The sequence below is a fragment of the Anolis sagrei genome, chromosome 1, assembly GCF_037176765.1.
Source record: "Anolis sagrei isolate rAnoSag1 chromosome 1, rAnoSag1.mat, whole genome shotgun sequence".
In the NCBI taxonomy this organism is placed as follows: domain Eukaryota; kingdom Metazoa; phylum Chordata; class Lepidosauria; order Squamata; family Dactyloidae; genus Anolis; species Anolis sagrei.
The window spans coordinates 200,986,480-201,002,430 of record NC_090021.1 but is presented as its reverse complement, the minus strand read 5'-3'; the positions used below and the strand labels follow the sequence as shown (position 1 = coordinate 201,002,430).

The 15,951-nt window shown below is 39.0% G+C and overlaps 1 protein-coding gene across 6 annotated transcripts in view; it reads left to right on the top strand.

The window, feature by feature from the left end:
• The window catches only part of TANC1 (tetratricopeptide repeat, ankyrin repeat and coiled-coil containing 1), a 184,389-nt gene that overhangs the window by 131,791 nt on the left and 36,647 nt on the right, over nt 1-15,951 (top strand). For all 6 annotated transcript variants that reach the window (XM_067472251.1, XM_060777384.2, XM_067472243.1 and 3 more), the window contains 3 exons: nt 1,902-2,162; nt 9,857-9,982; nt 14,760-15,041. In XM_067472251.1, coding sequence (XP_067328352.1) covers nt 1,902-2,162; nt 9,857-9,982; nt 14,760-15,041 — 669 coding nt within the window. The remainder of the gene's footprint in view (nt 1-1,901; nt 2,163-9,856; nt 9,983-14,759; nt 15,042-15,951) is intronic.

Genomic DNA, 15,951 nt, shown 5'->3' with positions numbered 1-15,951 from the left:
GATGCCATTTCCCACAGCAATCCCTCCTGTTTTGTTTGAACACCAAATGCTAATATATTAATAGTATTAAAAGAACATTTAGTACAGAGTTTAGCAAGTATATTTTTGTAACATCTTTTTTTTTGAGGGGGGCAGGCTTTAACCAACCATGAAAATAACTTGCTTTTCCATATTACTTAAGTAAGGCTCCATTGTATTTCCATTCCTGCTATGTTTTTCTGGGCCAGTAGGCCCTTTGAGTGGCTAAGGCTTCTCTCCTTCTATTTTTTAGTTTTGATTGCCTTGGTTGAAATTGTCAGCCTCTACTGACATAATAGAAGTGGGGGCAGATTTTCATCTTTTTCAGTGAGCTAAGTACGAGAAGAGCCTGGGCGGGTGGCCAACATGAGAGCGGAAATCTGGCGAGATGCCTCCGTTTCAGTATTAAAAAAACTTGAGTGGAAATCTTCCCTAGCCCTCTTTATCCCTTCAATGTATAAATTAAAAAGGATGTTTAATTTGTAATATATCAAGAGGCCAAGTTCTTTCTTCAATCAAAAATTTAAACCTAATAATGTTGTCATAGACAAGTACTTTGTCAGTCTTCCGTTAAATCCTTACAACTTTCAACAATATATGAGACAAGCATTTTGAAATAAGAGGTCATGTAATTCTCATAGTGTATACTTAAATCTTGTTTTTCCCCTGTGAAACTAGACCAAGGATGCTATCTAGTCCAGTTGTTCTCAACCTGGGGTCCCCAGATGCTTATGGCCTACAACTCCCAGGAATCCCAGCCAGTTTACAAGCTATTTGGATTTCTGGGAGTTGAAGGCCAAAAAAATCTGGGGACCCCAGGTTGAGAACCACTGATCTAGTCCATTATGTTTTCAAATAACTCATTGACATGATGACATCATGTTTCTAGTACATACTTCTCATTTGAGGGCCCTTCCAGGCAGGCCCTGTATCCCAGGATCTGATCTCAGGTTTTCTGCTTTAAACTGGATTATATGAATCTGTACTGCCCGATAATCTGGGATAAAGATAAAACCTGGGATCAGATCCTGGGATACAGGGCCTGTCTGGAAAGGTCCTGAGTCTTTCCTTCTATGACAAAGCTAATAAAAAAATCTTTATGGTATCATTATCTGAAATGCTTGAGACCAGAGGTGTTTTGGATTTTTGATCTTTGAACATCTGTATTAGCATCTACATATATAATAAAACATCTTGAATATGGGGCCCACAAAAATCATGTATGTTTCATATACACCTTATACATGTAGTCTAAAGATAATTTTGTACACAGAATTTTTAATACTTTGTGCATGAAACAAAATTTGTGTTTACCATCAGAAAGCAAATGTGTCACTGTCTCAGCCACCCATATGGACAGTTTTGGATTTTGGAGTATTCTAGTCTTTGGGATTTTGGGTTAGAGATGCTGAATGTGGGATGTCTTTAGTGAGAAAAAAAATCTCCCTCCCCAGAATGGTAAAATCCTTCAATGGCATTGAACATTGAAACCCCTAGGTAGAAAAACACAACAATTGGGTAGAAGAAAGAATGGAATAGTATGGCTAGTGGCAGAGGGGGAGCAGGTGGGAGGGTGGAATAGATGAGAGTGAAAAAGCTGGACAAATAGATAAGTCGTTTGTTGGTTAATGTTGAAAAGCTGATTTTGAAATAACCCTAAACAGAATCAATGGAAAAATTGATATATTAATTAATTAGCTTGGGCACAAAGTACTTTTTGCCTTCCTCCCTTAAAAAACTGAGAAAATAAGTGATTGGATTCCAGACAAGTTCTGTCCCACTAAGTCATTCTGTTTTGAGAACATTGCAGATCTTCTTGCGTTATTATCATTCTTTCATCTGGAATTTATTGGGGTTTTTTTCTTTCATTTTCTGTTTTTTAGCAACAGTAACAAGTTCATCTGAGAACGATGACCGCAGTGGATCCAGTTTGGAATGGAGTAAAGATGGGAGTCTCAGAACTGCAACACATCAAGGAATCATTCTTGAACGAAGGGCAGATAATTGTTCACCGGTTGCAGAAGAGGAGACTGTTGGGTCTTCAGAAAGTTTACCAAAAGGAGAAGCATCTTTGGGAGATGGTCCTGTGACTTACACTCAAAACTCTGGCTCATTAGTAATGCCTCGACCTAACTCTGTGGCAGGTAAGGAAGCAGGGAAGGAACCCCATTCCCAGTCAATTCCTGTTGTTGTTTGCAAGAAACAATTGCCATCATATTATATGTGATTTTCCATGTAAATGTATGGTGAAATGGAGTGCACAGTCTCTAACAGAGATAATAATAAAATATTTAAAAACCCACAAAGGTCTGCATAGTGATGAGATGTTATGTTTGGAAAAGGACTCGTGTTCCTTCTGCCAATTGCATTAGAAAGAAGTTGCTGTATGTGTTCCATCTGTTAGATTGAAGTGTAGTAGAAAGCACTCAACCTCTAAATTAAATTAGAAGAGTACACCAAAAGCAACAATTCATAACCTTTGGCCCTCTAGATGTTTTGGGTTTTGGCTCCCCGAATCCTTGATTATTGGCCAAGCTGACTGGGGCTACTGGGAGTTGTAAGTTCAAAATAACACCAGCGTCAAAGTTTAAGAACCATTATTGTAAAGCAGTAGCATTTTTAATATATATTTGTTGTTTTGATAATGTTATGCTTATGTTGTTTACTCTGTATGCATTGGTGTTTGTTACTTGGAAACTGCCCTGAATCCCCTTGTGGAGATAGAGTAGTATATAAATAAAGTTTATTATTATTATTATTATTATTATTGAAAGTTATAAGGTAGACATGGGTAATTCTGGTATTAAACAGTCTTATAAACACAGTCCAGTATATAAGGTATGTGTAGCCGAGGCCCTATCTACGCTGACCATTTAATGCAGTTTCAAACCGGTACTGAAGAAATAATAATAACTTTATTGTTGTACCCCGCTTCCATCTCCTGGAAAGGTCTTGGGTGGCTTACATATGGCACAAAGTGCCTAAAACAGAGCATCAAAATAACACATAGTAGAATACAATAAATAAATCATATAGCATATAAAAACAACAGTTTAAAACTCATAACAGTGCCCAATAACCTATGGTGACAACTATCATAAGACATGGCCATTTTGCAGATGATTACACAAACCACAGAGCACTGATGCGCATTGAGGGCTTTCTTTTTTTCCGTTTTGTGGTAGTTTGTTGTCTGGCCACTGCAGTTTGAAGGTAGCTCCAAACTGCATTAAATGGTCAGTGTAGATGGGGCCGGAGACTACAGTGAAAGTGTGATGGCAGTGTAATATGAAGAAGCGCTTCTTCATAATGGCAAAATGATTCTGGTTGCATACTGGGGGAAACTGTAATATCCTTGCAGTAGAGTGCTTCCCTAATAGCAGATATCCATTATTTTGTCTATAAAAACCCTCAGGAAACCTGTACACTAACAATCCCAGTTAATCTTTATTGATTATTTGGTTTATGAAAATATAGTACATATTTCAGAATGACTCATTGGACCTAGTTTGCTCATTTCATCCACTTATATCAAGACTTGATTTTTTTTTAGTACTACACATAGCCTAGTGATATTATTCCTCATTCACATAATTGTTTAACACTCAAATTACTCCTCTATAATAAAGAACCTCTATATGGGGGCACTTCAGCAATAATAAATATATTATTTGTATATGTTTTATGTGTTTTATTGATTAATTGTGAATTGTTTTAATTGTGTGAATATGTTTATTATTATTGTTGGTTTTACTGGCATTGAATTTTTGCTGAAGTTGTATGCCGCCTTGAGTCCCCTGAGGAGTGAGAAAGGCAGGGTATAAATGAAGCAAATAATAATAAATAATAAAATAATATCAGTAAAAGCATTGAACTCAGATAGATTGAGGATAAGCAGAGGAGCAGGACAAAACTTCCTACTGTGACCACCTTTATTTGTGATTTTAGTTTAATCTCTCACTTTTACAGCAAGAGAACTTACTGACTTGGAAGACATAAATATTAACCACCAAGTTCAGAAGATACATTTATACAAAGATGACATTCTTTTATTTAAGGCTCATTTAATATTTTATGGCGATTGAACAATGTCATCTACACATCCTCCCAACTCTATGAAAAATAAATGTAAACAAGTCAGAGAGCTTCTAGAACTTAATAAACAATAAGAAGTCAAAGAATTTTCCAAGTATTTGTTGTTTTTAAGCATGAGAAGTTAAGCATTTAATCAAACAAAAAAATCCAGAGCAACTATAAAAAACATTACAATATATGTGTAGTAAATTAAAAGAGCAGGACAATCTGAAATGATCTGTGTTGAGTACATTGGTCATAATCATGGCACATATTTTACCAAAAATCTTATTTGTATTTCAGATAATTCCACTTCCCTCCTCCCATATAAATAAAATTGTGACCCTCCAAAAATAGGGAACTATATTTGTGAAAAAACAGTCCCAGATTTTTAAATAGGAATAAACACAAGCAATTGGTGTAAGGGACATAGTCGGCCTCACTCTGTGTTTCAGGCACCCAGTTTACCACGTGGAGTCCCTGGTGGCACAGTGGGTTAAACTCTTGTGCCAGCAATGGTTCGAATCTGGGGAGAGCAGGTTGAGCTCCCTCTGTCAGCTCCAGCTCCCCATGCAGGGATATGAGAGAGGCTTCCCACAGGGATAGTAAAACATCAAAAAACATAGGGGCATCCCCTGGGTAATGTCCTTGCAGACAGCCAATTCTCTCACACCAGAAGCGGCTTGTAGTTTCTCAAGTCGCTCCTGACACAACATTAACTGTTGCTCAGTTTTCATGATTACAATTTTTGTAGCTGTTGTCCTTTGCTAACTAACTACAACCATCCTTCCACTTTCCACCGTTCCACCAGTTTCATGGATTTGATTATTTATGGATTAAAGTGTTCTCTCCAGGAATTTCCAGTTCCTCTGTACAACTATGGCCAATTTCCGCTGGAAACTGCACATAAAGTCACACTGGAGGACCTAGAGATTCCTAGTGAAAAGTCTTTTTCCAAACAGTACATTGAAATGTCTAGACCAGGAGGCAACACTAAATGTCCTAATGCATCTCCCCCTATGAACAACCTCAGAGATTAAGATAGTCTGGGAAGGCCCTGCTCTCAGTCCCGCCTCCTTTGCAGGCAGGATTGGTGAGGATGAGAGACAGGGCCTTCTCATTGGTGGCCCCTTGGCTATGGAACTCCCTCCCCAGTGATATTAGATTAGCCCCCTCCCTCCAAGCCTTCAGAAAGAGAGTGAAATCATAGTTTTGGGATCAAGCCTCCAGAGATGTGCAATAGAAGGATATGGAATATGTGCAATGATTAATGGAATGGTTGTGGTTGCTGTTGTTTTAATAATGGTTGTAATATTTTAAAATGTTTTAATGTGTATTAATTTTCATCTTAATTGAAATGCTTATTTTAATTGCATTTTTTAAGACATTGCCTATGTGTAAAGCCGCCTTGAATCCCCTTCGGGGTTGAGAAGGGCAGGGTATAAATATGGTAAATGAATAAATAAATAAAGGGGGAATATTACAACTATATAAAAACCTAGTTGAAGCCCTCTATAAGAATACATTTGGTTCCAAATTAATTTGTGGAACTGACCTTGGTATACAAATAAAATAAGGCTGGAATAATATTTGGACTTTATAAATTGATTACAGTTGCTTTAAAAGAATTTACAAAGAAAAGAGTGCACAGATGTCAACTAAACCCAACTAAACTCCATAAGGTTACCCAGGAAGTCTCAAATCTTTGTTGGCTTTGGTGTAGGGATGTAGGTTTTTTGAATGCTTATAAAAAGATTAAACATTTTTGGTGAAGAATTGTTGTTGATGATGATGATAACAATGGGACCTTGCCACATGCATCTTTTTCTACGATCTTATTGAGTGCTGTCCAAAATGATTATTGCAAGAGCATGGAAAGATCTTCATTGGATATCACTATGATGTTGGCTTGACAAGGTGTGAAACATAGCACATGCTGAAAACTGACCTTCCTGCCAGATCAACTAAAGAAGAGATAACAGAAAATAACTTCCTGGACAATTTGATGATTGTCTCAATCTCAATGAAACTGACCAGACATTGTGATAGGCTCCTCCAGAACAACAATTGAGCTTTGGGAATAACAGATTCTGATATATATTACTACATACTGTATTTCTTTGATTCTAAGCCACACTTTCCTCTCCATATAAACAAATGTGCTGCATCTTAGAATTGCAAGGTCTATTTTATATAGACAGCTTCTTTCTGTTGATGGTACTGAAATTTGTGTGCATATTACAATCAGTGGTGTCTTAGAATGGGAGAAATACATTAGTTGCAAAGTAGACATTGACATTTAAATGAGCTTTCCTGGTAATTACATCAAGATTAACTGTGTTAGTGCTTTTTCTTACCAACACTGGCTATGCCAGACAGAGGGGAGATAATGTAATGAGTTTCATGGTTATATATAATCAAGTTTTGTTACTTATTGAAATCTGAGAAATAATTACTTTGGAAATTGTGGCCAAAGAGACAGGGAGCCTGAAATCCTAGCAGACAGATACTTTGCAGAGAACATTTGGCTGTAAACTGTTCTCATTAAAACTAATGAGGGAATTAGCAAAATGCTCCATTTAAGAGTAACAGAAAGGTAGGCTTAACTATGTATGTTTGATCAAAACCTTTCCCCGTAATTGATGAAAACTCAGGGATGGTTGAAATAGGTGAGATATATTCCTGTGATCATGATGTTCCCTTTTGGAGCTCCTGCCATGGAGGGGATTGGTATATTCATGTTAAAGTAGCTACGCTTGTACTTTAGGTTCATGCACTACTTCCTGCATACAAATGGGGACAAGTGGGAACCAGCCCAGAAAGCTTTAATGAGATTTGAGTACCATTCTGAATGTGCACAATCTTATCCTGAATCCTGTGTCCCTGAGCACGAACATAACATGACAAATGATACAATGACCCCTTATTTTGATCTGATATATTCCTAAGCTTTTTATCTGCAGTGGAATTGGAAAGTTTACTAATGTCCTTCTGTGTTTGCTTGCTGGCATAACTTAAACCATGCTCCATTTTCTCAGTTTCTAAGTAGACCAGCTCTGTCCCATTTTCTGTTCTTTGTTTTTAACTTCTTATGTATCACTAATTTGTGTTTTGGCAACATGGAGTAAGTTTAAAAGCTGTTTGGAATATAATACATATCAGATTTCCCCCCCTCAAAGCCCTAATAAGAAGAACGATTGGGGGAAAGGTCTTCTCCAGATTTAAAAAAGCACTTGGATCATGTAAATATTTACTAATGGCTTAATGCTGGAATTAGCCTTTTCCATAAGGAACCAGATTTTGTGCCAGGGTGGTCTGAGGGGTTTGGTATTTGTCTTTATACAAATTGTGGAGTGCCTCTTAAATGCATGAACTTACGACCCTGTTGCTTTTATATTAAAATACTTTTTTATCATAGATGCACCGATTTACCATTTTTGTCTTCTGGAAAATTATGAATTTATCAGACACCAACATATATGACATATCTTGGTGCTGATTTCATTGGAAAGCTGCTGGAGTGTTTGTAGTGGCCAGAAAGTCGATTGAAAAACTGTAATTTTGTGTGTCTTTGAGACTCCATTTCATTGCAAACCCCCTGAATTAACCTCAAACGTAAAAAATACATAATGTGGATAGTTCACCTCCTTTATAAAACTCATCCTGTTATTAATGATGCTGCTTATTATGAAAGTACAATAGAGTCTCGTTTATCCAACCTTTGCTCATCCAATATTCTGTATTATCCAATGCTGTCCGCCTCCCACCTGGATCTGCAGCTGTTTCAATACATTGCAATGTTTTGGTGCTAAATTTGTAAATACAGTAATTACTACATAACAATACTGTGTACTGAACTGCTTTTTCTGTCGATTTGTTGTAAAACATGGTGGTTTTGGTGTTTAATTTATAAAATCATAACAAAATTTGATATTTAATAGCCTTTCTTTAATCTCTCCTTATTATCTAACATTTTTGCTTATCCAACGTTCTGCTGGCCCATTTATATTGGATAAGCGGGACTCTATTGTGCTTTGTAAATGCGTAGAATTTCAGCCCTTGTAATCAATTTAATATTTGCAGATGTTTGTAGTTGAGTTTAGCCATTGTCCATTGATTTCTTTCAGTTTTCCACTGCATTGTGCTGAAAAGGCAAGCTACATTTTCAGTGTATAATATGGCATGCCTTAGTAAACATTCATAAATCTCTGAGTTTAGTACAGTTCCCTCCTACCCATGAACTTGGGATCATGACCACTTTCTTGACTACTTTTCAAGTAGTTTTTCTTCTTACTTAATTCTGAGGATGACCAATTTACTTCCAGTATATTTCACAATTTCCTAAAAGCTTTTACGGTTGGACACATATGTATCTTTGCAAACAGAAAAGCTGAGAATCCTACCATTAATGAGTGATTGTTGATGTGTTTGATGCTGGGAAAGTACTGTGCACAGTGTCTGCCTGCAAGATTTTGGACTGTCAATAACTCTGAATGAAATCATTGGGGCAGAAGATTCATCTGAGCTGCCTTGCTGTGTTTCGACAGGGAAATACTGAAGCTTTAAAATATAATTTGACTGCCAAACTGGCTGTAAAAAAAATTGGTATATGCTTCTTCTCTTATCTGCCACCCACCAGTAAATCAGCAGTTTTAAATCCTTCCTGATGGTTTTTTAATATTAAAAATCATGAACCACAAAGGACTGCATTTAATTCAAAGAATGGCACTTTGGGCCAGACAGTCCTGTTGTGGAAGCAGAGTATTTGAAAATTGTTTCTTATTCTTTAGGAGGAGAACGTTATATATGCTTTACAGTGTTTCCATGCACAGAATTATTTCTCAGTGTAGAATGCTTTTGTTCATGTGATGATGTCTGTTGCACACTGGCGAGTGTTTTGACTACTTTGTATTATGAAGAATTAATTGAAAATTCACATCAACCATTAGGATTTTAGGGCCATGGTAAGTAATGACTGACACATAAAAAGAAAGTAGTAATTTGACTGTTAACTAACTCCATGCTGCTAGAAGCTCAAGGTTTTCAAAGTCACTGGGCTGCTAAAAGACCGAGTATGCTGTGAAGGTACAATTTCAAGGCCGTTTTTGTTGTTACATTACGTTTGTAATGTCATGGCACCAGAGCCCTTTCCCTTCACAGTATAACGTTTACTTTGATTTTAAAAAATCCAAAGGTTGAGTGGTATGCCTTGGTTTCCGCTGCTCCTGCTCCTCCCCATTTTCTTCTCCTTTTGCTTCTCCTCCTTCTATTTTTCTACTCCTGCTTTTTCTTAGTCTGTTGTCTTCTATGACTATTTCTCCCTCCCCCTCCCTCCTTTTATTCTCTGGCTCCTGTCTATGTTTCTGCCCAGGAAAATGCACATGAACAGTGGAAATATGTTAATTAGAGGTTACATTGTGTCAGCAGAAATGCATCTAAGCCTATGCGTGCCAGTGTACACAAAGAGCCAAATCTGAAAGATGACAATTGTACAGAATTTCACTGAAAGTCACTTTATCAAATGAAAGGAACAAACAGCGGTAAAAGAACAAGAAACGTGTCCACACAGTAATCCACTTTCTGCAGATCTACTTTGCTCCAATAACACTGATGGAACCACATTTCAAATTGTAACAGGAAATGATGGGTATTCCATGTATGCCTTGCTCCATGTTTATATAGCTGTGATTAGCCCACCTATTGCTAGGCACACTTTCTGAACTCCATAGTCCATCAGTCTGACCATTTAATGTTGTTTTTACAGCAACAAGTTCCACCAAGCTGGAAGACCTGAGCTATTTGGATGGGCAGAGAAACACACCACTGCGGACCTCAATTCGCTTACCTTGGCACAATACTGCTGGAGGGAGAGTTCAGCAAGAAATGAAAGGTAAATTATAAATTAAGTGATGCTTTTATGAAAATCATTGGCCATTTTAGGATTATTTACATTCTTTTTGTGTTACAAGTAAGAATTTGCAGAAGTAGCATTTGCGTAAAGAAAAAAAATCTAAATACCTAGGTTCTTGTGGGTTTTTTCGGGCTATAGGGCCATGTTCTAGAGGTATTTCTCCTGACGTTTCGCCTGCATCTATGGCAAGCATCCTCAGAAGTAGTGAGGTCTCACTACCTCTGAGGATGCTTGCCATAGATGCAGGCGAAACGTCAGGAGAAATGCCTCTAGAACATGGCCCTATAGCCCGAAAAAACCCACAAGAACCTAGCGATTCCAGCCATGAAAGCCTTCGACAATCTAAATACCATTTCCTCCTCTTACACGTATAAGCCTGGAGCTAAGAACTCTGTCATCCTCATCAGACACTTGAGTATATTCTATGAGAAAAGGGGTGAGTATGTACCTGGAGGGGCCCCTGGTGGTGCAGCGGGTTAAACCGCTGATCTTCTGAACTTGCTGACTGAAAGATTGGCATTCAGATCTGGGGAGTGGGGTGGACTTCTCTACTTACATCTGGATTAAAGAGAGGTGTTTCCTTTTGGAGTTTGTTCTGCTTTGTATCTGCTGTCCTGAACTAACCAGAAGGTGAGACCCATCCTCTCCAGTTATCCCTTCATAGATTTATCCGTAAATGGAGGTCTTGCAGGAACAGTACTTCACACCTGCTTGAAAGGTTTCTGTGATGACTGAAGAAGAAAGCCCAGACAGAATAGATCAAACAGGAAGGGTCAAAGGCAATAGCGATATAGATCAGTGGGAGAATAAGATCAAAAGCGATCTGTGCACAACCTGTCGCAAAGCAGTTTAATTAGCAAGTCACCTGTCCAGAACAAAATGTGCACAAGTATGACTGTTTCTGCCCTTTTCAGAAATTAAAGGATTCATACCAAAAGGATGGCATTAACAATTTAGACTCATTGGGCTCTTTATATAAATTGCATTTGATAATAAAAACAGTTCAATGATTTTATTTTCCCACTATTGCTGAAGTGTTTCAATGTTTTTGGATATTTCATGGGTGGGTTTTGCTTAGCATGCTTCTCACGTGTTTGTGAGTAGCCATAGAAACCAATAGCAGTCTGTCAGATTAGTATTAAATAAGGAAGACATTGAACTTGACCATAAGGCGCTGTGGTGACCGTTGTACAAAATATCTTCAGCCACAGAACTGAATGTGAGCACTCACATAAGTATGAGAAACAGAGGTTCCTTTTACTGAGACTTGCCACTGGAGCACATTTACGCTATAAATTTTTGTTATTCCGTTTTAATTGCCATGATTCCATCCTATGAGATTCCAGAGTTCGTCTTTTGGGGGCATTGGGTGCTCTGGCTGAGATTTCTAAATGCAAATCCAAACTGCCAATCCCAGGATTCCTAGGACAGAGCAAGTGGAAAAATAGCCCCACAACTGCTGGATGAGGCTTTAACTTACTTGCAGTGGCAGCAGCAGCTTTACCAAGATTCAATATTTCCATTCTACAATGGTAGGAACTAAATCTAGGATATTTTGTGTGTACAGCACAACAGTCTCCCCTCAGCATTTCCACTACTGTTATTTTGCATTTGCCAAGATAAAAGTTGAATTTCCAAGATCACATAAGATGAGGCAGTTTGGTTACTTGCCACGTAGCTCTAGAACAGCAGAAGATGTAGTTGTGGGAGAGTACCAAATATATGTGTGTGTGTGTGTGTGTGTGTGTGTATTTGTGTCAGGTGCAACTTGAGAAACTTCAAGTTGTTTCTGGTGTGAGAGAATCAGCCGTCTGCAAGGACGTTGCCCAACGGACGCCCAGATGTTTTACCATTCTGTGGGAGGCTTCTCTCATGTCCCCACATGGGAAGCTGGAGCTGATAGATGGGAGCTCACCCTACTCCCCGGATTCAAATCACCGATCTTTCGGTCAGCAGTCTTGTCATCTCAAGGGTTTAACCCATTGCACCACCAGGGGCTCCTAGTGGCAACCATAACACTCTGATAATGTGGGCACTGGCACAGTGATGGCTTGAAGATCTGTTGTGCGTTTTTGGTTTTTATTAATGCTCTTCTGGATTACTAGTGTGGTAGATTCAGGGTCATACAGCATTGGGACATGAGGTAAGAATGGGATGAGTGACAAGAAGCAAGTCTACCTTTCTCTTCTACATTGACCAAATTACAGAGTAGTAAGTTCCCATTCAAAAACTTTTGCACTGGGAAAAGTATTGATCTAAATTTTGTATTCAGAACAGTTATATTCTTTTTATATTGGTCATATATGAAAAATAGTAGACTACACATGTACATCTCATTTAATTGCCTGAAAGCATATTCTCAAAACTCTTTTTTGGCCTGAAAATCTTGAGAGTGAGGCCTACTGAACTTGGATGTTATGATTTCATATATTCATCATCATCATCATCACTTTATTTCTTAATTAGTCGCTCTCCACCAAGGTGCTCCGAACGACTTACAATTTAAAACAGTTCATACACAATATAAAACATTCAATATAAAAACATTCAATATAAAAACATTCAACATAAAACATTCAACATAAAAACATTCAGCAGTGACTATGGCAAAATTTGATCCGGTTACTTAAGTGCACAACCAAACAGCCAAGTCTTGAGCGCCTTTGCAAAAGGTCGCAACTCCGACATTGCTCTAATATATGAAGGCAATGAGTTCCACAGAATTGGAGCATAGATCGAAAAAGCTCTACGCCTTGTAGCTTCCAAATGTGCCTCCCTAGGACCCGGTATGTAGAGGAGATTTTCCTGGGTGGATCGAGGTGACCACTGATGGGGAAAAGGAATGAGGCGGTCCCTAAGATATAAAGGTCCTTGGCCATTTTGAGCTCTAAATGTCAGGATCAGTATCTTGTAAGAGATCCTATGTTCTATTGGTAGCCAATGCAGTTGTTGCAGAATCGGTGTAATATGGCATCTTATAGATGATCCCGCTAGCAGCCTGGCTGCCGCATTTTGGACCATCCAAATCTTCTGGGTCGTTGACTTCGGAAGGCCAGCATACAAGGCATTGCAATAGTCCAACCTTGTGGTGACTGTTGCGTGGATTACTGTTGCCAATGCTTCTACCGAAAGGTAGGATGCCAATTTCCTTGCCTGGCAAAGATGAAAAAAGGCCTGCTTACTTATGGCAGTGATCTGGGCCTCTGTAATGAATCTAACCTTTTGCCAGGAAGACCGAAGCCTGGAAAGTCAGTAGCTGACATGTTGAGAGACAGGCAGGAGAGCTAAGAGGGAAGAGGGAGGAGTGAGCCGGCTCCTGATTGGCTAGAGCAGTCAGGGGAGGAGTTAGGTTTGAGAGGGAAAAAAGGCTGTGTCTTTTTGACAAGCAGGGGGAGTTGAGCTTTAAACATCGAAGAGTGTAGAAGGATAGTTAGGAAGAGGGAGCTGTGAAGAATTTAGACAGGGAGAGAGAACTTTTGAAGTGAGCCTTGTAGTTAGAGCATAGGAAAGGCAAAGGTTCCTGAAGCACTGTACATATTAGGGTCAGTGAAGGAAAGCCTGGTTTGCTCTGTGAGACAGTCAGTGTACTGTTCTCAGGGACACACTGTGTCAAAGTAGTGAGCAGTGTGAAGCAAGGAACTCACAGGGAACAAAAGTTAACGTCTTATGATAAGACTGCTTGTCTAACCAGCTAAGCCTCTGAAACGCATTACACTTTTGTACCACTCTTTTTAAGAGTTGATTTGTTCACCAAGTTTAAATAAACCTGTTTATAGTTTCATCTTAAACTGATGTCTGCCTCGGTCTGTCACAATCATTAGACCTCTGTTAGCCTGAAGACAACTTAATTTCAGTCCAGTCAGCGAAAAGAAGCAGCCGTTAAAGAAGAACTAAGGGCTTGAACAAACTTTACCTATTTACACATTCACACTTACGTTTTCCTCAGACATTAATTGAGGTGGTGGCGGCGAAACTACCAATTACATCAGTAATTAACATCGTTAACACAATTGGTCACTTAATAATAATATTGAGGTGGGATAAGAGAGTCTTTCCCCCTTGTCATAGTCATTTATCCTGGTTAAAGTAGTGTCCAGCTGAATGTTAACTCCTTTACATTGCTGGGCAGTGTGGTGGGATTGTTTGTCCACCCTGCCAAGGTTATCGTTTATCTCCTTTACATTGGTGGGCAGCGGTGGGATTTGTTGTCCCCCCTGCCAAAGATTACGCTTATCTTTATTACATTGGTGGCAGCGGTGGGATTGCTTGTCCCCTCTGCCCAGTGTGTCGTTGATCTTTGTTACAGCCTCCATCGTCAGTGATGAGTCCAACACAACCCTAAGGCTTTTAACAGTGGCAGATGGAACCAGAGCTTCCCCATCGAAATCAGGCAGAGACTGGGTTAATTCTGGCGGCTGGCTGGGCCAGAGTATCTCAGTTTTTGCAGGGTTGACTATATCCAGAAGCATGTGTATGTGTCCAAATCTCTGTTGAGGTTTTAAAAAACAAACAAACATACAATTATAACATTGATTTGTATTGATCTTGAACAGAGAAGCCGTTTTGAAGTGCGGAAGCTGACGTGAACTCAAAATACACATTTTCTGCTCTGACATAGTTTTGGTTCCAGGCCATGTTAATAATGAATGTTCAGAGTAGATCAGTTTTGTCTTATCATGTTTCGGTTATTTTGCCTTAAATCGATTGTTCATTGCTTAAGATATGGTCTTCTAACACATTCTTTTCCTTTTCTCAGCACGTTTTGTCCCCTATAAGCCTCAAGACATTTTGCTAAAGCCACTATTGTTCGAGGTGCCAAGCATAACAACGGACTCTGTGTTTGTCGGAAGAGACTGGCTGTTTCAAGCCATAGAGGAAAAGTTGAAGAATACAGAGCAGGCAGAAACCAGGGGAGCCATCGTCGTTGGAAATGTGGGATTTGGGAAGACTGCTATTATTTCCAAGCTTGTGGCACTTAGCTGCCATGGAAGTCGCATGAGGCAAATTGCTTCCACCAGCTCCCACTCTCCTCCCAAAAGTATGTTAGAACATTATAACTTTTTTTTAAAAAAAAGATTATTTTATTTTGTATTCAGTGAAGCCAAAACTTACTGTATTTACATTTGTGGAGTTGATTTCCAAAAGGTTTGAAATCCAGGTGAACAAATTTTACAGGTTCCAAAAAAAAAGTGCTGGAGGATATGAATTCTTTTGCTATAAAATGCAATTTCCAAACCCTGTACCAAAGTGATTTGATACATTTTGATAGTTCTGATATGTACATAATATTCAACTCCTCGCCAACAACTTGCTGCCATCTATAACTCATAAAAAATGGTTTCCTTCACGTTTTGGGATCATCATAGCACCCTTCCTCCTTTCTGCCATGGATGCTTTCTTTGTTACCCCCCCCCCCCCCCCATCCACAATTATCTTATGAACCCACACCAAATTCATTGAAAGCATTTCCTAGAACCAAGATCAGATGTTGTACTGTGGCATGTGAGGCCTTATTATGAAATTAGCTTTTTCTTTTTAAGGTTCCATAACTTCTGGAGTTTATACAGTTTCCGTATCTTTCTGTGTGAACTGTATCTTCTATTGTAAGCTGTTCTACTGATCATTTAGGTCAGTTGTGTCCAACCTTTGGTTCTCCAGGTGTTTTGGACTTCATCTCCCAGAATTCCTGACCATTGCACAAGCTGACCAGGGCTTTGGGGAGATGGGGTCCCAAATACCTGGAGAACCAAAGGTTGGACACCACTTATTTAGATGCTGAGATCTAGTGTAACAATTTGGTGATATATATTGTGATAGTTAGTTACCCTGGAGCCCCTGGTGGTGCGGTGGGTTAAACTGCTGAGCTGCTGAACTTGCTAATCCAAAGGTCACAGGTTCGAATCTGGGGAGCGGGGTGAGCTCCTGTTGTCAGCCCCAGCTTCTGTCAG